General features: G+C 46.7%; 1 protein-coding gene across 2 annotated transcripts in view; it reads right to left on the reverse strand.

The window, feature by feature from the left end:
- The window catches only part of IQCM (IQ motif containing M), a 1,823,621-nt gene that overhangs the window by 653,944 nt on the left and 1,147,176 nt on the right, over positions 1-22,501 (reverse strand). For both annotated transcript variants that reach the window (XM_069631255.1, XM_069631254.1), the window contains exon 8: positions 3,063-3,504. In XM_069631255.1, the coding sequence (XP_069487356.1) occupies positions 3,063-3,504 (442 nt within the window). The remainder of the gene's footprint in view (positions 1-3,062; positions 3,505-22,501) is intronic.

The raw sequence follows: 22,501 nt of genomic DNA on the forward strand, positions 1-22,501 counted from the left end.
AGCGTTTTTATCCTTCTACAAGGAGTTGTATAGCACCCCAGGGGATCAAATCGGGCCAACAGACCGAGGTTTCATCAGTCCCACATAACTCCCCTGCCTAACGGCGCAACAGAGAGGTGGGTTAGACGCGGACAAAACAGAGACAGAGGTGGCTGCAGTGCTCATGCAACTACAGTCAGGCAAGGCACCGGGGCATAACTACTTCCCAGACGAAATCTGGAAGCGACTCAGAGACAAAATGTCTGACTCAGAGACATGCACCGTCTTTTCTGGCAGTGTAGAGTTGACAGGATAATCCCTCCGGATCTGAGGAAGACTTGCACAGTGGCATTGCCAAAGTCTGGAAAACCCCCTGACCAGTGTGGGTTTATGTCCACTAAATCCACGCGCATGAACATCCGCAGAGTCCAGATGGCGGTTAGTTAGAGGTAGCCGCTACAAACACTGGCTGCGCTCCTGCCAATTGATTTTGAGAAAGCTTTTCATTCGGTGAGATGGGAGGTGCTCTGGGAAATTATGGAACTTATGGCGTTCGGAGAGGGCTTCTTTGAGTGAGTTTGCCCACTATACGCATCTCTTGAGGCTTTGTTCAGGGTCAATGGGATATTATCAGAGGGTTTTACCCTAGAACGAGGGACAAGGCAGGGCTTCCCCCTAATCCCCCTGTTGTTTATTCTGGCCATTGAACCACTGGTTATTAAACTCTGAAATGATCCTGACTGGGTAGGCTTCTGCTGGCCCTGGGGTGGGGAGGAACTGGTTTCACTGTATACTGCCAACCTCTTGATATACAGGGGTGTCCCGACCCTGTTGAGCGCTGATCAAGACAATGGGGGAGTAAAAGGGCTATTGTAGGCTTAAAATGAACCAGCAGAAATTAGTTCTTTTCCCTTAAGTGGGGGGGGGGTGTAGGGTCCCTCCTGGGAGAACTATCTCCAACTCAACCTCACCCCGTTACTGGATAGGTTTCCGTCCGATGTCGCTCATTGGAAAACAATCCCGCTTTTGGGTAAGATGGCGGTGTTCAAAATGCTAGCTCTACCCAGATGTTTAAATGTGTTTCAGAACGTGCCTATAGTGATCCCTAGAGCCATCTTTGGCATGATTGAGAACTCCCGGAGGGGACTGCTTTGGGGATGGGGGGCAGCCACATATTCCCTGCCTACGACGGTACTACTGGGTGGCACAAATGAGCATGGTGAATGACTGGCTGCATCGGGAACCAAGGCTTCCGCATGTGGCAACCGAGAGGGGATGGATGGGGGGGGGGCAACCCAAGCAGATATTATATGGGGACGAGACCACAGACGAGGCTCTCCCCCAACTAGTCAAGCACACCAAGCAAGCATGTAATGAAGCACACCATGACTTGGGGTGGGCGAAGAGGCACACGTTAGACCAGCCTCTGTGGAACAATAGGTTTCTCCCGCAACTCGGGAGAATGGGGCATTTCAAACCGTGCAAGGAACTGGGGGTGAGAAACCGCCTGATGTGGTTCGGGAAAGGGACATCATTCCCTTCGCGAACCTGCAGGACGCATTTGTGGTGCCGGGGAGATACTGTTATAAATATGCGCAGTTAAGCCATGCAATAAGATCTCAGTTTTCTGCTCTGGGTGAGATACCCCCGTGTTCACCCCTAGAGGCGAATGCCTTTCTAGAGCGCAGGTGCAGAAAGGTTACTTCAACTTTATATCAGGTATTGACAGCCTTTCGATCTTCCAAAATGTCCCAACTCAGAGGCAAGTGGGAAGGAGATTTAGGGATGCTAGAATCGGAGGAGTGGTTTGAAGCGCTCATATTCCCAAGAGAAACTGATATGGCGGCCACGTTACGGCTGATTCAAATATTCAAACATTCCACATGATATATTACTTGCGAGCATCACTGGTGAGATGGGGTGGGGTGAATGTCCATCAATGTAAAAAATGAAAACAATGATTTTTAGGAAAAACAGAACCAAGGGGCTCAATGAAATTAGCTTAAAATTGAAAGGATAACCTATCGAACAAGTAAAAGAATATCATTCTTTGGGGGTTTGTTTCACAAAAATGTAATTGGTCTCCCCAAGTCACTAAAGCAGACATTACTCTTAACAGATTTGGGGGAACTATTGTAAAGTTTGATCAGCACCATGGTAAGTGGCAAGTGCTGTGTTTAAGGCAGCAGACTGGGTAAATCTGAATAAGTGCAGAAAAGGAAGGTGGCAGGGTTAGCAGGTACCTGGGCCCAGGGGACAGAGGGTGGCCAGGTGCACAGAGCCAAGAGAGCAGATCAGCAGGGGAGAAGGGGAGCGAAGGCAGAAGTAAAGAGGACGGTTTTGAGGTGCTTCCGGAACCGGCGATGGTTCTCCTCAAGTTTTAGAGTGGCAGGGAGGCTGTTCCAGAGGGAGGCCCCAGGATCTACCCCAGCTCGTTTCTTTGAAAAACGACTGACCCTGAGGGAGTTAGAGGTAAAAGCTTTTCTATTTTCTAGCCATGACATGGATGTCAGTTAGGGGCCCTAATTTCAACTCTAGGTTAAATGTTTGGTGACTTGGGTCTCAGTTAAAATAGGCATTGGGTAGAGTGGTGGAGAAGAGAGTGCTCCAGACCTGATTGGCATGTCTTGTTGATCTCTTAACTGTATCTGTGAAATGATAGACCTACCGGTAAGACTAGAGAATTTGAAGGATGGGAAATGTGATCAATGGTATAGCACCAACAATGTGGGGTGTAAAGAAGGTAGTGATATGTAGCTTTGCCTAGAACACAAGCATGCATGGAAATATAAATATATATCTAATGACAACTGCATATGGCCATACCCATTTCACGTTTCAAGGTGGGAAGGGACTGTACACGGGTTCACAAAGGGTAGTTTCACAGTGAAGATAATACTACTAAACTAAGAAAGAGTGGAGATCATTAAGAATGTTATCCAGCAGGATAAGATTTACATCATCTGGCAACATTGTCAAAAGTGCTTGTTCCATACAAAATGTTCTCAAATTCCAGCAAAAGCAAATCATTAATGCAGCGACAATCATTAGGTAATTGGATAAAAGAAAGTGCAAAAACATACTTTTTGTTGAATGGTGAGGGAAGATGCGTTTTCTTTGTTTTCAAATCCTGTATCATAGCATGCTTGATGACCATCTTGCTGCAGCACTTTTTTATTCTCGTCTTCCTCAAGAAGGACTTTCTTTGTCAGTTCCAATGGAAGAGAATTTGTTTCCTTGGCCTGTGAGGAACTCTGAAGGACATCTGCATTAACTATTAAAGGATCATATGCATTGCCTTTTTCACTTTTATCGTGATTGGTAGGACTTAGTTTGCTCCTTTTGTCGGACTTTGGTGATATAGGGTCTATTCTATCATTTGCAGAAGTCACATAAGTGTCCTTCTTATTTCTTGATCCCACAAAAGCAGGTTCAGAACTCTTCCAACTGAAAACAATGTTTTTCTCATCCACAGGTGGTCTTGTGTGACTCTCTGCTGGTGTACTTTTGTTGTTCTGGATATTCCTAAAACAAAACGTTCAGAAACACTTAATTAACAATGCATTTCTTTCAAGTTTAAAATCTAAGAAAACCAGCGTTTCCGTTAATAGTAATTGACTTTAATGAGAACTACCACTTTTACATATGCTTGCATTCGTACCCTTTGAATTGCTAAATATATCTGAAACCGCTATGCCTAGCACAAATGTGATTTTTTTCCCACTGCCTCCCAAACATCCGCCCCTCTGATTTTCCATCAACAATACTGCTGGTTTTGAGGCATGGAGTGATACTGGAGTACCACCCTGGGGCCAACACAGTGCTATAGGGAAGAAGAGCAGAGGTGGGGTATGGAGACCAATAATGTTTGATTGGTACAGTAACTGCCAATGCTTGTGGCATGCATCAGCCACTGTACATGTTGTTTCTCCCTGTGGTTTACACCAAATCAATCAATCAGGGGCTGTTTAGTAAAATGCTTTTTTATATCCAGCAGGGTTTTTGTGTGTGAACATATGAGTACATTGTCAGAGAATTTCCATCAGCTCACTCATGTGATGTAGATGCATTGCTAGGTTCATTCATGTAATGGGAAATAGTTGATAGGACTTGCTAGCAAATATTTTCTTGATCAATACATGGGCCTCATTACGACGTTGGCGGTAACCCGCCGGTGTGACCGGGCGGGTTGCTGCTGACCTTGTAACACCATTCTGCCACCTGACTTCCCGGTGCCACCGAGAGAGACATCACAAGTCCCGGCGGATCGGGAAGTCAGGCGGGGGAATCAGTAAATCCCCATTCCCATGGAGTCCCTTGGGTTCACGGAAGTACCAGCATTATCAATGGTGCCTGTGCTTCTGTGAAAACTCTGCGGCCGGGGCCATTACGCCCGGCAGGTCAGACCTGCCTGGTGTAAGGGCCCCCGCTCGCAGAGTCGGAGTGTGGCGGTCCACTTGTAATGAAGCCAATAGACTCTCTGCAGGCCTCACTAGCGCTAAAGCCTGACTTCCACTTCTAGCTGTTGCAAACACACAACACACCATCTGTACTGTGAGTTTAATTCAATGCTATAGCCTCGGGGAGCTGGTAGTGCTGGAGGGTGTTGCACTCTAAAGCACCCGGTGTCATCGACTGGTTGAGGAACCAATATAAGAAGGAGGTAGTTGAGATTTCCAGGTGAGGAGAACCACTGCAAAGTGATTATGGCCCTTTCAGAGAGAATTTGACATGCGAGCATAAATCCCAGATGACCATGCCATTAAAGAAAATCCTCTCTGAGAGAAACACCATTGACTAGAGGGCAGCACTCAATTCTAAATGGAGAGGAGTGAGGGGCGTGGCTTGGCCCGCCGCTGAGCAAGATGGACTCGATGGGCACTTGAGACCATTTATGACAAGGGCCTTGTGGCTGTCCCATGGATTTTACACTTACTGACCTGTCCTGTCCCTGAATGGTGCCCCATCCCAGGAATGCAGTAACCAGGAGGCTGACTGGGACTGCTGCCGCCATCCATTCATAAGCGGGTGCCTGGCCCATAATGGCAGCTGTCCATGCGCCTTCATGAATTACGCTGGAGTTGGCACTGCGAAGTCAGGCCAGGGTGTCTTCCACCACTCGGGGCCTGATTGCCAGTGGAGGCCTACTGCAGCCCAGGAGTTCTGCTCTGAGCCACAGGAGTGTGATGAGCTAGTAGGAGGAGGAGGAGGTGGGCATCTCTGTCCCATCCGTGACAAGCAATTAGGGGTTGCTGCACCTGGCAGATTTTGGAGGCAGCGTGCGGAGGGTCAGTATCCGGTAGGCCCACCTGTGGAGACCTGTGCCTGATTTCTTTGAGTAGGGGTGAGTGAAGAGTTGTGCTCCTGCTCCTTCGACCAGAGTTGGATTGGAATTTCCAGTGCCCCTAGCTGGATTAGTTGCTACTTTTTGATTTACCCCTCCTTATTCTCACTACGGAGCTGAAGTTGTCAGATCCCCTCCCCCTTTTGCGCTGCCTGGAAGATGTCCTCTGCTTCACTCGCCCTTTGCCTCTATCTGCTTCCCTTTTGATTGGCTTGGGTGAAACATGCCCCCTTCAATAGCATATAAGGCTGCAAAGTCCAGTAAGCCTGGAATTGTGATGGCCATGTTACACTCTCAGCGCATGACTGAATCATTAACGGAGGCAGATGTGGGTGTGGACTCGGACATGGGGTGGGACTGGCTGCCTTGGTTACGAAACAGGTTACTGATGCTAGCGGAGATGAAGAGGGAGTTCCAGCAAAGGAAAAAAGAAACTACTCCATTGCTTCTAGGCCTGCGGCATTCATTATGTTTGTATACAAACTGCATACATCCATTGTAAATAGTATGTCTGACTTCTCATCAAATTCAATGTCTTTAATCTTTACCAAAAAATCAGTGGTATCTTTTATGTATGTTCTTGCCGATTGAATCAACAGTTGGATAACCTTGTCAATATATTGTGCCAAAGGTTCCAATAAACTGTGCGACGATGCTATTATTGGTCTACCCAGAGGGTCAATCAAGTTTTTGTAAACTTTTGGTAGAATGTAAAGTACTGGCATAACCGGATGTGATTTAGTGAGAAAGATTTTTGTTTTTTCAGTGAGCCGATCATTTTCCTCTGCTTCATCCAAACGTTTTAATCACCTTCCATACTTGTTCTGTAGGATCTTGTTTGATCCATGATAACCAATGCTCCTCCCTTCTCTGCTGGCTTCAGAATGATATTTGGATTGTTCCATAATCGCAGTAGTGTTTCTTGTTCATGTTTGGTAAAGATCCCTGATTGTCTCTTCTTAAATTAATGCTTTCCCATTTCTATAAGAACATTTTTCTGAAACACCTCCAGTACATGATTTTGTATTGGTGGAAAAAAGAAGCTCTTCGGTGACATCTCTAGATATTCTGAGGTATCTGAAGACTGGTACCAGTCTCTCGTTGCAAAGAACAATTTTAAGCACATCTTTTGTGTCAGACGAAAGAAATCTTTCTTCTCTTTCAATAAATTGCTGATATATTCAGAAACAAAAGAGATGCCTTTCTGTAAAGTGTTCCTTTCAAATGGACTCAATGTATATGTGGAGATATTAATCACTTAGTCTTCTTGTTTGGAAAGGTCACGTTGCGTGCTGGACTTTTTCTTTTTACTTCGTCTTGTTTTCAACAGGCTAAAAAAGGAGCTGAGCTAGAACTTGCAATTCCTCCACCACAACCCCTTTGTCCTTGATCCTGTGATAAATCTCTTGTTATTGGATCTTCTTCTGTTTCTGCACTTGATGTCTCTGACAAAGTTGTCAAAGAGGTCGAATTTCTTCTTTGTCTTTCCAGAAAATGGTATTGCAAGAATTGTAGTAATCTTTACAGGTATAGACTATGTCTAATTTATAGTCTATAGTATCCTGTCTGAACTTCCGTACTTTTAGACTCTATCTCCACCTTGAAACTGTCCAATTTGTTGTTAATGTCTTCCAGTGCTGCCATCATTTTTTCTTTTGTCATCAAACTTGAAAGGGTAGTCTTAATCATTTCAATTTTCTTCTGTCAATTGCAATAATGATTTTGCCAATTCCTCAATGGTTAAAAGAATCAAGTCCAAAGAACATTTATTTAGAATTTGTCTCCAGCGCTCTACAAGGCCTGGCCTATCTCTGCACAAAGTCGGTTCTTAATCTACCCTTAAACCTCTGAAATTCTTTGAGATTTGAAGTATTGTGCTAATGTGCTTGCATGTAGTTTTTGGTTATTCCCTTTCCTAATAATCTTCACCAATTGGGCAATTCATTCGTCTGGCTTTTTTCCATTGGTGCATTCTCTTTTTGTATAAGTAATCAAATTCAAAATGCGTGATGCTTCCTCTTCCGAGAAGCCCAATGTCTTTGCTCTATCTGTTGTCAATGATTCTAGCTTAGAAAATGACATAATTTTCAAAATGCTCTTTCAAAATTGTTTACAATTATTGTGTACAAACCCTATTTTTTGTCTAGCTTAAAAAGTCACAAACAACAAATGTTTCACTAGGGTGCACTACTGCTGTTCACTTAACTTCAAGAGAATTCTCATAGCTACCAATTAATTCAAGTTGTGTTATATTCAGGTGCCCTGGATAGATCTCTCACTACAGAGAACATACACAAACATCTTCACGGTTCATCAGTATCACTGTTGAATAATCCAGTCATGAGGGAAAGAAACCCCTTCATACAGGTTTCGACATTTAGACAAAAATGACTTTAATCTCATAAAGATACAAAGATAAATGATACAAATTCAGTAACTCTTCAACATACAGTAATTTACTGTTGTCTTGTAAATATATAACTCAAACAAGAACAGTACTCTTCTCAATTATTCAAAAGGAAGAGAAACCACAAATACATTCAACAATTTGGTCTTCACATATTATTCATGAAAAATATATATGCATGTTATGTAGATAACAATTCCGTGTTCAATCTGAGCAATACCACATCAGGAAAACGAAAGTCGGTTTCTGAGATTTCTCAGAAGATTTTCACTGTCGACAAGAGAATTGAAGGGGCCGAATCCTGGGTCGATTACCTTAAAAACACCCCCTGTGAAATGAGTTACGACCTTTCGCTCTTTTACAACAGAAAAATCAGAAGTTCTTGCAAGAACGCTAGGAGGATGCGGAAAATAGGTCTTGGAGAAATAACATTCAGATTCACAGTATTCCTGTGCAGACTAAGGATTCAGAGTTGCATTCCTATGTACATGACCTCTTCCACACTCTTCTCATGAATTTGGTGCAGGACGTGATGGTGGCCATAGACTGTGTCATACGCACAGGGTGTATTTCGCTACTCAGCTGCACAATAATCTTATTCCAGATTTCTTAATAAAACAAAACAAAAGAAAGGATCATGCAGGCTGCATGCTTGCAAGCTGACTTCCCCTTCAATGGGGCAAAGCTATAGCTTCTTCAGGACCTGGAATCTGCAACTTTATCCAAGTGGAGAGAGTTTCATGTTTTACCTCTTGGTTGAACAAAAAAGGAATTCAGTGCAGATGGGAATTCCCTTGTGGCATGATCTATGTGGTTGATTGCGAGAGGAAGGTGGTCAGATCCATGAAGGAGGCTATGCTTATTATGAACCCTATGTCCGGTGACTGCTCGCAGTCTCCTTCTGAGTTGGAAGTTCCGGATCCTTCCGGGCCTGGTCTAGAGTTAGCAGGCCCAGAGGAAGGAGAAGAACTGGTGTGGCTAGAGGATCTTCGCAACCTGTGAAATCCCAAGCCACTGATTGCTAACTCTCTTGTTTTGTTTGGATCACTGGTTGGGTAGTAAGGGGGTTGCCCCTTTGATGTTCACTAAGTTGGATGGTTGTTTTGTATTAGGTCGGGTCTCATGTTGATAGTGTGGAGGGGTGGGGGACTTGGCCATGGGGAGTTTTGGGGATGTTTTGTGGGGGGTGGAACGTTCTGGGTAGCCACAGGATGTTCCGTCTCTGCATGCCCGTATACCTTTCAGGCATTAAGTGGTAGGTTATTTGGTAGGGCTTTATTGTTTGTCCTTTTGTTGGTCAGTGGTTAGTGTTTCGTGATCAAAATGTCACTTAATTTTGGGGGGCTCATTGATGGTGAGAGACGTAGCTTCTGGTGGCTTTAGGTTCCAGGATCTTGGTATTTTGTGCCATTAGTTTCAGGAAAGGTCTGCTTGTTAAGACCCAGATGTAAATGTTCGGTGTGGTAACCCTAAATGTTCAGGGCTTGAATTCCTGGGTAAATAGGAGCTCATTATTAAATAGGTTCCATTCCTCAGAGGTGGATGTAGTCTTGCTTCAGGAAACTCATCTTCTGATGGTGGATGAGAAGAGACTCTGTAGTAGGTATTTTCCTATGCCTTTTTTTGCTTCCAGTGTTTCCTCCTCTGGGGTCTTACGTGATCCAGGCAGCAGGTTCTCGTTGGTTAAGGAACATTTATTTGGCCATTTGATGGCCCTGATTTCCTTGTACCTTCCTAACAAGTCAGTCTGATTATCTATTTTCTTTGATTCTGACCATGGCCTCTTTTATCAAAGGGGAAGTCCTGTTGAGTGGTGATTTTAACCTTCTGCCTGACACCTCAACCGATAGGACTGCCGGGTGGCTTCCCAGCAATGGCATTTCGACTGTGAAAAAAATTTGCTTTCTGACGTTTTCTGAACTTAAAGAGTTCTGTCTTTCATTTCAATTGAAGTTGGAGGCTGTTTCACAGCAAGGAGGCTTGAGGAAGAAATCCTGTGTCACTTACTTTGGTCTTTATTTGACGGGTTGTAGAGGAAAAAAACATTGTGGAGAAATAGCATATCAAAGCAATTCTCTTTTCAACTGCGAGCTAATACAAAGAGGTAAGCACTGCCGATACAGCTTTTCTGTATCCAGTTGAGATAACTTCCCGGGCTGATGTGTCCTGTACTTTGGTGAAACCCCAAGTTTTACAAAATTACACGGGGCTCCCACACCCTAGTTTAATTTGTAAAATTTGGGGTTTCACAGTAAGTAACCCAGGGTAATCCATACATGGGCCCCTTGCTCACTGTGTCTTTGAGAGGGCCAGTTTCACCTCACTGATGAGGCCCGACTAGGCCGAAACACATGTCTGGGGTTGCTGATGGTACTCTTCTTCAGGGGAGAATTGCCTAGCATTTCGGTTTCTGGACTGCCCTTGTGGGTGGGACCAGACTGATATGCAAATGGATATTTCTCCTTTGTTAAGAGTGAGGTTTGTTAAAAAGTGGCTGTAGACGCTCCTGAGTGGGAGAAATTCCATAGAACAGGGTATTTGACCCATGTTTGTTCTCAGTAAAAAAAAGAGAATTTAGAAAAGGGGCTCCTACATCCTACTTTAACTGATTAAAAAGACTTCTGTCTTTGAATCAAGAGTCTATTTGTAACATACAGTTGTTTAAGAAAGCATATATTTTAAAATGTGCATATTTATGATATAGGTGCATATATTTGACTAAAAAACACAGCTTAGAAAATATGCTTTCTTAACTGACATTATGCAAGGTAAGAATAGCTTAAACAACAAAAAAGCTGTGCATCAAGTTAATATTCAACTTAAAGAAGTAAGTTACTGTCAATGGTTGCAAAAGGGCCATACAGAAGCCTTGTCTTGCTAGTGATTTAATTTTCATTTTTCATGGAACATACATTTTTGACATGATTCTTGTGCTGCAGCTTTACATCTATTAATGCAAATGATATATCCAAAATAAATTAACAGTCTGCAGTGAAACATGCTCTTCCTTCTTAATCAGCTATCTTAAAGCTCACACTCCCTCCCCCAGACACTCTCAAGTGTACCTAAGCCACACATCCTCGTCACAACACCAGCACAAGACACAGTTCAGGAGCCTCCTTTGAAGTGCCTGCACAGTGCTTTGAAGCATCTTTCAGGTATCCAAATAACCCATTGAATTCTTCTTCAGAGATACATGTTTAACAATAACAGTAATGCTTATAATATCAAGCTTTTATATAGCGCTTCATAATGGATTTCACCTACATCTCTGCACTGTAAAAAGTGTTATTATCAACCAATGTAATGTATCCACCTCTGGAGGATAACAGTTGAGTCAGCCCTGACAGAATCAAAATATGTGCTTTCAGGTTGCAGACAAAATCATGTAGCCAGTCATGATCCTGGATTGAACAAATGTGGCCACACTACTGCTCTGCAATACCCATACTGGCTCCAGAGCAAAGGATAATGTTTAAAAGCCTGCGCTTGACTAACTCAGATGGTATATTGCCACAGCGCCACCAAATACCTATGGAAACCACAACCCGAGCGAGACCTGTGAAACATCCATATTACCAACGTTGCTAAAACCACAAGATACAAACTCCGTGAGGGCTGGGATCTGGGATAGTATGACCACAAGATATCAAAAGGATAAAGGGGGTTAACATTAGTGAATGGGAGACTGTCAACGGCTGTATTTTAATAGGTTGCAGACAGTGCCAGATTAAACCCTGAGGAGGCCCCTAGGCAGATGAAATGTCAGGGACCCCCCCACGCAAATTTTCTCCTAATATGTTTTTAATTTTCTGCACTGCTTTATTTTGATCCGTTGTCACAAGGCCCTAAAAGGCCCTAAAAGGAGTGGGGGCGATAGGCCGGTGCCTACTTGGCCTAATGGATAATCCGGCACTGGTTGCAGAGAGGGGAACATCACATAAATGTAGGCATTGTGAGGAACTAAGAATCAAACACTCCAAGCTGAAAATATTTTTGGATTCTCCCACACACATTTAAGGATCTCAGAATGCACACTATCCTCCTTCTCTATAAGCTCTCCCTTCTGCATAGCAAGTCCCACTCTATTGATGTGCCTTATATATATGGTAGTATCTATTTGGAAGGACGAAGGATAAATAGTACACATTCTGCACAATATTCATAGACCAAGAGGGTCCATTTAAATTGTGCAGAATGTATGCTATTTGCCCTTTGTCATTGCAAATAGCACATACTCTAGTGGGATGCTCAATCGAGAAGGTGGTCTCATTAGGGGGCATGGACTAAGTATGTGATTACTTAGCCGCCTAAAGTCTGGGCGAACCAAAGGTGTGAGACCAGTGTTCCTCAGCTCTCACACGCAGCAGGCAGGCCTTTCATTCAAGGCGGTCCATGTAACTTTGCAGCGCTTTGGCTTCATGGCCTCCCGATGTGACATCCTGGCTGTGGCTAGCTGGAGAGGGCCCAGTTAGGGCCTCCAGGTCAGGAGGCCTTTCTGGAGACTTGGCACCGACTAGCCCCGGCACACTTAAATCCCTGCCAAAGAGGGTAGTGTCTAGTTCCCATGAAAGAAACAGACCATAGCAACGGCCCACCTACTTGTCTTCACGTGATTAACGTGACTTTGGGTACGTTGCATTCACTACCCTGCACATAGGGTCCAACATCAACTGGTCCCTCATCACTCATGAGCGGGAACTGGGTAGGCCACAGTATTGGCTGCCTGCCAGCAGGTGCGGATTTAGAGGAGGCGAAGGGGCGAAGGAGAAGCCACGCTCCGTCAGCAGCTTTTTTCTGCTTGCTTCCCGATATCGTAGGAAAACAGTCTCTGTGCTCCATGACAGGGTTTTTAACCCAGGTTTGTTCCACAGTGTGTAGAGTGACACTCAAGCAGCTAAGCAGCTGAGCTATCTTGTGGTGGTAGCTGTGAACATGTTTGGTTTGTCTTGCCCTCACCAGCATCCTGGTTCTCATTGCCATGTGATTTCAATGCAAAATAAGAGGCTTGTGAGTACATGGTGGAGAATTGGAGGGGGTTTTTTCATACACACATTTATTTTGTACACACACACATACTCCATCACAGCGTTTAATATTAAAAAAATAGCAGTGCTCAAAGGATGCCGGTTTCTACAATAAACACATTCCCTTACAAACGTGACTTTGATATATGATATGATATGGCATTTATAACGCGCCTATACACAAGTGTTTCAATGCGTGACAAGGCAAGGGAGGGGGAACAGAGGGAAGACAGCGACAACGATCTTACTAGACCAGGTGACATTGAGATCGTGCAAGTGCAGGGGGGGGGGGGGTAAAGTGCCCGTAGGGGGAAGGGGCAGTGCAATACATAGGATCAACAGTAAAAAAAAAAAAGAATAAATAAAAACAGTAGGTAAAAGTGCGGCCAGCTACTGGCAAGTGCAGGGGTAAGTGCAGACATCAAGTGTAAAGAGCGGGTGTAGACTGTAGGGATACAGAAACAGCCTCCAAGTGCAGGGGTTGCCCGGGAGGAAGTGCAGGTGTGCAGCTGGCAGGGGAGGGGACCTGGGACCGAGATCAGAGGGTAGCCAGGTGAACAGTGCAGTTTCAGTCAGGAGTTCAGCAGGAGAGAGGAGGAGAGAAAGCAGAAGCAAAGAAGAAGGTCTTGAGGTGTTTTCCCTAACCAGAGATGGTTCTCCTCAAGATTCAGGGAGGCTCTTCCAGAGGGAGGCCCCAGCCGAAGAAAGAGATCTACCACCAACTTTTTGCTTGGGGACGCAACTGACCCTGAGGGAGTTGGAGGTGGATGAGCGAAGAGCGCAAGAAGGAAGATATTTAGGAAGAGAGAGAGTTAGAGGTATTGAGGCCCCATGCCCCAGAAGGCCTGGTGGACAATGCAGAGGGTTTTGAACGTAATCCTCGCAGCCACTGGGAGCCAGTGCAGAGATTTCAGTCCTGGAGAGATATGATACCTGGGCTTGAGGCTAAGGACAAGTCTCGGAGTATTGTTCTGGATGAGTTGCAGAGGGCGGAGTGTAGAAGCAAGCAGATTTAGAAAGCGGCTGTTGCAGTAGTCCAGCCTAGAGAGAACCAGAGCTCTAGAGACAGTGAGCTTCTGGGGGAAGGAGAGGAAAGGAAGAATACCTATGAGGAGGTGCAGCTGGTAGTGGGACTTCTTAGAGATGTAAGAGATGCGAGGAGAGAAGGAGAGAGTGGAGTCGAAGATGACCCCAAGGTTTTTAGCCTCACAGGTGGGAGAAGGAAGAGGGCCAAAAGAGGCCGGCCAGAGAGCGATAGGAAAGGAGGGAGCAGGTGTTCCAGTGAGGAGAATCTCAGTCTTACTGGCATTAAGGCAGAGATCATTGGCGGCACACCACATCTGGATAGCGGACAGACAGTCAGAGATGAGCGAAGGAGAAGAGGTGGTGGAAGGGAGCCTGAGAATGAGCTGAGTGTCATCTGCATAGCACTGAAAGTTGGGGCAGAGAGCGGCAATGCGGTAGGCAAGAAGTGCCAGGTATTGCTTGAACAGCCAGGGAGAGAGGTAAACCCCTGGGGGACCCCACAAGTAGAGACAGAGGAAAGGAAGAACCCAAGTTGGACCTGCAAGGGTCGATTGGAGAGGAATGAGGTCAGCCAAGCCAGGGCCTGATCAGTGATTGCAAGGTTATCATGGAGACGGTTGAGCAGGATGGCATGGTTGACCGTGTCAAAGGCAGACGAGCGATCAAGTAAGATGAGGACACAGGGGGTATTGGAGTCAAGGTGGGAGAGCAGGTCTTCACAGATGTTCAGGAGAGCGGTTTCCATGCTTCTGGCAACCAACCAGTTCAGTGTGAAGATTAAGCTATGGGATGGCCAGCTTTTCCAGGAGTTTGCCCAGGAAAGGAGTGATGGAGATTGGGAGGTAGTTAGCTGGGCAGGAGAGTTCCGCTGAGTGTTTCTTAAGAAGAGGGTGCACAAGGGAGTGCTTCATGGGCAAGGGAAGACTCCAGTGGTGAAGGGGTGGTTGCAGAAGTCAGCCAAAGCAGGAGCCAGGGTGTCAATGTGGCCCTTCGTGGTTTTAGAGGAACAGGGGAGAACCTGTTTCAATGAGACTTTCATAGATCGGACCTTTCTAGAAACCTCGTCTGGGGAGAACAGGGGAAAGGAAGAGAAGGAGGGAGGAGAAGTGGCCACAGAAGAGCCAGAGGAAGAGAGGGGAGTAGAGGTAGGAGGAGGAGTGGAAGAGATAGAGGACAAAATATCCAGAGTTTTAGAGATGAAATGAGAAGCCAGGGCCATGCAGAGGGCCTGGGAGGGGGCAGGTGAGGAAAAGACTGCAGCAGGATTGGCCAGCTCCTTGCAGATTTTAAAGAGTTTGGACGAAATGTTGGATGCCGCCGAAACGCGTTTGTCAGAGGATGTACAGGAAGCACGCCATTTCTTCTCAGCCACCCTGCACTTGCATTTAAGGGTGTTGAGGTCTGAGTCATACCAGGAACTTCACTTGGCTTTGGGCTTCAAGAGGATCCTCATGACAGGGGCAAGAACATCAAGTGTATCAGATATAGCATAGTGCAGCATAGAAAGGACTGTGTCAGGGGGTGAGAAAGTGGTGGCGAAAGCCTCAACTGACACACTCTTCATGGGTCGGATAACAGAGAAGGTAGGTGGCAGTGCTGGAGTTGGCTTGGCTTGAGGGGTGATGAGAGTGAGCTGGGCGGAAAGGAGAAAGTGATCATTCCAGGAGAGAGGAGTGGTGAGAGGGATAGAAAGGGGAAGTCTGTGAAGATTAAAACATCCAGAGTGTGCCCTGCAGAGCGAGTCGGGCCAGAGGGGAGGCTAGAGAGTGAGAGATAGTTGAAGTGGTCACGAAAGAGTCCAGAGGAAGTACATGAAGCTTCCGAGTGGGTGTTAAAGTCTCCAAAAAGGAGGAGTTGAGTGGTGGGGACCAGGAGGGAAGAGTTGAGGTCCGCCCACTCAGAGAGGTAGAAGGAGATCTGACCAGGTGGCCGATAGGTGGTAGTCACAGTAAGGGAATGGCTAGGAGAGAGAGAGAGCCTGCAGACAAGGCATTCGAAAGAGGAGAAAGCCTGCGTAGGAATGACAGAGGCAGGAATCCACTCAGGGAAGATCAGGGCTACACCCCATCCAGAACGATTGGACCTGGGCGCGGAGAAGATCTTATAGCTGTCTGGGAGGAAAGTGTCAAAGCTTGTGACAGAGCTAGCCGTGAACCATGTCTCAGTGAGACCGAGGACATTGAGGTCAAGTTCTTCGAGGAGGCGGCAGATGTCAGAGGAGTGTTTGACAGCTGAGCAAGAGTTTAGAGTGGCAATATGGAGAAGGTTGCCATCCTTGAAAGACTTCCGGGGAGGGGTACAAATCAGAGGTATGCCCTGCGGAGGTGTAGCAGAAACCCGGGATGGGGCAGAAGAGGAAGGAGGAGAGGGCAAGGTAGCCAAGGAGGAGACAGCAGGTTGAGGCAAGGAAGCCGTGGAGGGAGGGAAGGGAGAGGACAGCAGGCGAAAAAAGGAAATTGATGAGGCACGGGAAGCGTATATCAAAGAGTTCAAGGTTGGCCTGAGGGCCTTGGACCAAGACGGTACCATTCAGGTGAACATTAATGATGACCTTAGAGGAGTGGAAGGAGGCCAGGAGAGCATCTCACAGCGTGCCACCATTAATGGGAGAAGAAGAGAAAGGAGAAAGCACAGAGACCACATGGAGATTACATCGGTCTGGCAAGGGAACGACAAAGAGGATGTCGGTGAGGGTTTGCCTGGAGTAAGCCCTGGTATAGGTGTCAGTGATAGGGAGGCCTGGGTTTGAGACCAGGATGTCTTTTTTAAACTTCTTCCTACCAGATTTAATGAGGAGAGCAGGATAGTCGATAGAGAAGCAGTTAGAAAAGATAGGAGAGACAGAGAGCACCATAGAGTAGGCAGGGTGAGGAGAGAAAGGGAAGGGGGTAAGAGGGTGCGGGGAGAACACTAGGGAAGGACACAGGGAGGGGCGCAAGCAGATGAGACAAAGAGAGACAAGACAATAGTATACAATTGGACAAGACGACAGGAGTTCTGACAATTGTAGAAAGGTTTGCTAGATTAATGCTTTGCTAAGGCGGCAAAACCCCAGAACTGCACTACTTTCACAATGTAGTTTAAATACCAGAGAAAACACACCTACATCTGAGAGTCCTGTATAGTGGGGAAAAGGCTGAGGTTTCACAAAGCAGCTTAAATACTTTCACAATGCAATTTAAATACCGGACCAAAACACTTCTAAGTCTGAGAGTCTGCTAAGTGGCAGGGTTTCCAGGGGAATTTGCTTTGGATTAGTTCCATTCAACATGGCGGGAAAGACAAAACAGTTACAATTATACTCCTTTTGCTTAAATTGTTTCTATAAAGGTTAATCTATCGGGCGGAGAAGGCAAATGTTCTTACTAGGCCTTGTGTCATTTAGATCGTGCAAATGCGCCAACGCAAAGAGCATGGGGAAGGGAGTGAGGGGAGGTGCCAGGGAGTGGGAAGGTGGAAGTGCAATCAGGCAGCATTGCTCTGAATAAGTGCAGCCAGGGCAATGCAACTCTGGGTAAAGTGCAAGGAGGCAGGAGACTATAGGGTTACAGTTACAGCCCATACGTTTGTGGTAAGTGCGGAGGCTGAGTAGGAGAGACTGATCATGGAGGAGCCTGGTACCCCGTGAGCCTCGGAGGGTAGCCAAGCAACCAGTCAGCGCAGCAGACAGATAGGTCAGCAGGAGAGAGACAGAGAGAGAAAGCGGAGGAGAAAAGGAAGGTCTTGAGCTGCTTCCGGAACTTAAGGTGTTCCGGCTCAAGTTTGATAGGGGCAGGGAGGCCATTCCAGTTGAGTACACACGCTGCAGGGGGGGCAGCTGTCCATGGTGGTTGGTGCTGCTCCTTCATGGGGAATGACACAGATGGGAAGGGCTGGTGAGGCATTGATTGGATCCTCTATTTTGGGGCCTCTGATGTGGGTTTCCTCACCAGCTGGTCTCCTCGTCATGGTTGCTTGGGGTGCTTACTATGGCCTGGAGGCCTTTTGGAGTGTTCTGCTTTTTCCAGTTCCGTGGACCTGTGGCTGTCTCGGCTGCTGGGTCTCCTGGTCCCAAACGGCATGTCTGGTGCTGTTGCGATGGGCTCTTAGTTAGCATGACAGGAGGACGAGTGGCAGGAGGGCTTTGTATCCTTCTTCTTCCTCCTCTTTGAATCCCTCCTCATCGGATGTGCCCCCCATGGCTGGTGAGGTTGGGGAGGGTTCTGGGTAGGGTGGATGTGGACACTATGCTGTCCCTGGTGTGGGACGATAAGGATTTCTCAGCATCCTTGGTCCAGGGCTATTGTTGGGATCCTTCCATCAGCCTTTCCACTCACACCCCCAGAATGGGGTCTTCACCGTTTCTCTGGGCACTCCTCTACTCCTTGGACACCTGGTAGATCATTTTTTGCTGTTGGCGGTGGTGGCAGCGGGTCGGGGTCCTCTGGATCTCAAAGTTGCCTCTGGATGCATATGGCATGCTGGTGCTCCCCTGGCCCTCAGGGCATGTATCTGCGGATCCTCTTCCATTGCAGAATCTGTCTTGAGTCGCTCGGTAGCTCCCTTTTCGGGTTCTAAATTGTGGTTCCAGGGAGTTGTAGGTTCAATGAGTGGTCCAAACTGATGACTTGTGGACCCCTTCTCTTCAACATCTAGGCCTTCGTTTCTGTGACAGAGTCTGTTTTTTTTCTGGTAGCTGGGGGTCATGCCCTCCTTGCCCTTCAGGGCAAGTACTGAAGCTCTGAGGGTTTCATCAGGCCAGTGGGCATTTGTTTCCGCCTCTTTTCCCGTTTGGGCCTGGTGTTCCTCCAGAGCCTTGTCTCTCGGCACAGTCCGGGAATGTTCTCAGATGGCCTTCCTGTCCCTGCCTACCACTCTGGTTAGGATTTCTTTTCTGTGTGCTCTGCTTTGCCCCTGGAAGTTTTTCACCTGGCCACCATTGTGCCGGTTCCTCAGGCCAACTGGGGTCTGGGGTTTTTCCACCTGGGTCTTTCTGGTTCCAAGACTCTCCGGGAAGGTTTGACTCTTCCTGGAACTCCATGCATGGCACTGTTTTGTGTTGGTAGAGGGGGTACAGAGGGTACCCCCTTTTTCTCTGAGGACGCTTCAGCCTCTGGTTCCAGAGGGGGCCTGGTTGATGTCCCTTTTTCTCCGGTTCACATATTATCATGGGGCGCTCCTCCCTCCCCTGGCCTGTCCACTGTGGGGGTTTGGATTGTTGGTTCCATGCCCTTCTCTTTGGGTTGCGTTTAGTCTCAAGGGTTTTTGCTGCATTGGTGCCCCTTGCCCCATTGGGGCGCCTTCACTTGCTGGGGCTTACGTTTCCTCTGACTGGACGACTGGCTGGTTAGGGCGGAGCTCCATTTGTCGGCCCTCCCGCTTCTTTGTTTGGAGAACCGGACTATCCTGGAGTGGGGATTCCAGATCAACTGGTGGGGGTCCCGTTTGGTGCACTCCTGGGTTGCACACAGGTGGGGCTGGTCCTCTTGCCCCTGGAGAGGGTGCAGCGGTTTCTCTTGTTTCTCTCCATTCTCCTCTAGCAATGGTGGATCCCAGCTTGGCTGTTCTTGCTTCTTCAGGATCGCATGGCCTAATTTGTTGCTGCTGGTCCTGCTGGCCCTTCTCCATCTGCATCTCTTGGTTAATTGGCTGCCTGCTTCCCAGGCTTTCGAGGAGCTGTTGTGGTGGACCCTTGCAGACAATTCTTCCTTCTGGCAACCGCTGTCAGGCTTGGGGGCCCCTCTGGAGCCTCAGGAGACTCAGGGGTTGTGGCCCCAGTGGCAAGTCTCTGGTCTTCCTTCTGGTGGGTGTTGAGCCCTGTTGGATTTTGGCACGGCTGGGCCAAGGTGGTATTGCCTCGCAAACCCTTCTGCCTAGGTTTCTGTGAAGCGTCGGGGGGGGGGGGATTCGGTCCCTCAATGCTCTGGCCTCTCAGGTGGCTGCCTGGGGGTGTGGCCTCCTGCTAGCTCTGACTGCGCTTGTTAGATGTTTGGGCGACATCTGGGTGGATCACCTCTGTGGGTGGTTCCCCTACTCTCAAGGCCTAGTATTGTCGGGCAGGGTCCTCTTGGTGGTCTGCCACAGATTCTGGTGGTCAGCTGTGGGTCAAATATCCAGTATGATAAAAAACGATACGTTTAGTTGAGACATTTGGTCATTTTCTATTGCACTTAATGCTGTACTCACACTTTGTCCCATTGAACAAGAGAGCATTCTGCCTAGATCCCCCGGGGATGAAGCTCATTTAATCGCACACTGCAGATTACAGATTTAACTTTCTGCAGGTACTTTGTACATAGGTGACAATGACACAATCATACAAAGGTGAATGTATACCCTGGTGCTTTTAAGGGAATGGCATCTATAAGGAGATATCAGTGCTTCATGTCATTAGGAGTAACACAATCACTAAATATCACAGATTAACGCTGTCTAGGCAAGCGCATTTTTATTCACAAAGGTGGAAGAGGCTGCATTCCAACTCAGCCTCTGCCACTTCAGTGAGTATAAACTGCACATTTAAGAAGCAGGAGTAGTTCCAAGCTAGAACTACTGCTTTTCCTTTTATTTGCATTTTTCTGTTGCTCACAAACATATGTAGACTCATCAATTCACTCAAACTGAATTTGTGGCCCACCACATGAACGGTCTAATCTCCTTCCAGCTGCCCAATAGAAGAGATCCTTCCTGCCAAAAAGGCCATCATTACTCGTAATGACTCGTCTGGCGGTCCGAAAATAAGGGTGCCTTTTAGCAACCTACCGGCACCCTTTCCAGACCGCCAGACTACTAGTATGCCTGCATGGGCCGTTGCTCCCAGAAGGTCTGACATGCCGGGGGCACTGGATCCTTCAGGGATGATATATACAGAAGTACCAACACCGTTAGCAACAGTGCCCGTGTTTCCGTGTCCCCATTCCCGCATACCCATGGAGCCCTATGGGACTCCACAGGAATGGGGACATACACTTTCTGCCGGCTGATATCGTGGGCTGTAATGTCCCAGTGGCACCGGGATATCAAGCGGCGGAACAGTGTTACGAATTTTGCGGCAAGCAAAGTAGTCGAACTAGAGAAGTGCAGGTTGATCCCATGTCCAAGATGGGCATTTTATAAGTGAGCTAACACCTTTGCATTCATTTACAACAAGCAGAGTCAAAACAAACAGGTTTGGTCAATCTTTCTTACTACATTGAAGACCTTTTCAATTATGAATAAAGATATGTTAAGTGTCTATCATTGTGTGATATATTTTGTGGTGTATGTGTGTGTATGTGTGCACATGCGTGTTTTCATACTGTTGCTGCTGTACTCTTTCCTCCTCCTTGAGTGCCTCATACTAATTGTACGCAACATCTTTCTATTAAGAGGTCTTGGATGATGCTTGGTACTGGTGGATCAGCTTGTATTGAACACTGATACGATTACTTCCTCAATTACAAGTCTGAAGACCACGTTATATATTGGGTGAAACCAACAATGGCATGGCAGGATATGTAATCTGCTGCCAAATTATGCAGTGTGGAGTCTAGTTTCCCCATTTCACCATATGATGTTATTAAATTTACCCTGCGGTACTGCTAGCACCTAGGACTTTTGAAGCTGGCACCATACCAATAGTCACACTCATGCATGGTTTAATACACTGCAGATAAGTTCCAAATATAGATAACTATTGGGTGCATAACAACAAGCTGAATATTCTCTTCATCCACTCATGGGACCTTCACTGTGAAGTCAAGTATATGACTTGTTCTCCAAGAAACAATACACATAGATGAAAGATATTTTTATCCTATCCTCAAATCAAATGAAACAAGGAAAGTTATATCATGTATTTCTACCCATTGAACACTATATAGTTGATGTGTGTGTGTGAACTGTGTGATCCTAAGCAGGTCGCCTTATATAGTGTGAATGGAGGGATGTGGCCACCAGGGTCACTAAATCGTGCTTGCCTCCCAGGACAAAGGTTGCCAGTCCTCCGCGGTTAAGGTGAAAAGGGTAAACGTGCCTTTGGATATCAGGGTCCGTTATTTGTAACTTAAGGACCTGAGGGATCAAAAGGCATCTGATGTGTGGGTTTGGGCTTATATTTCTCAAGATCTCTAACTGTCAGTTTGTTTATAGAAAGCACTTGAGTTTATTGGGGTGGATGGTTTGGTTCTGGCGTGGCACCCTTTTTCTGGAGTGAAGGTATCTGCCAACTCCTTTGAAAAGGTTTCTAACAATGAGGTAATCTTTGCAGAGGTGGGGAATTTGGAGAAACTGTTATCCAGGAGAGATGTGCCACCATGGGGCGTTTATCCTGATGCTTGTGGGCTGCCAGAGAGTGCAATAAGATGGATTAGATGGCTGCCTGATTTGTCCAGTATAATGCATACTGGTAGACGTTGATAGTGGGCAGATGCTGAATTGTGCGTGAGGTGCTAAGGGCTGATGAGATTGTTGAGCCGAAGGCAAGGAGCCACTGTCGGGTTGTGTGGCTGAAGAATAACAGATCTGTGACTTTTTTACCAGAATTAATGGAGTAGTATATGTCAACCATAAAGGACCCAGGCTTTTCTTTGAGGGTATTAATCTTGAATGTTTTTCCTGTCTTCTTTGGTGGTCAGCATAGATGAGGGTCCACTAGTGGTGTTGTAAATGGAAGGCAGGCTTTCCAAAGATACTAGGAGAGGGTAGTGTGTGTTGGGAATGAGAGAGGCAGAACACAAAAGGGGGCAGCACAGCTGAGTG

The sequence above is a fragment of the Ambystoma mexicanum genome, chromosome 6q, assembly GCF_040938575.1.
Source record: "Ambystoma mexicanum isolate Mex_15411 chromosome 6q, UKY_AmexF1_1, whole genome shotgun sequence".
In the NCBI taxonomy this organism is placed as follows: domain Eukaryota; kingdom Metazoa; phylum Chordata; class Amphibia; order Caudata; family Ambystomatidae; genus Ambystoma; species Ambystoma mexicanum.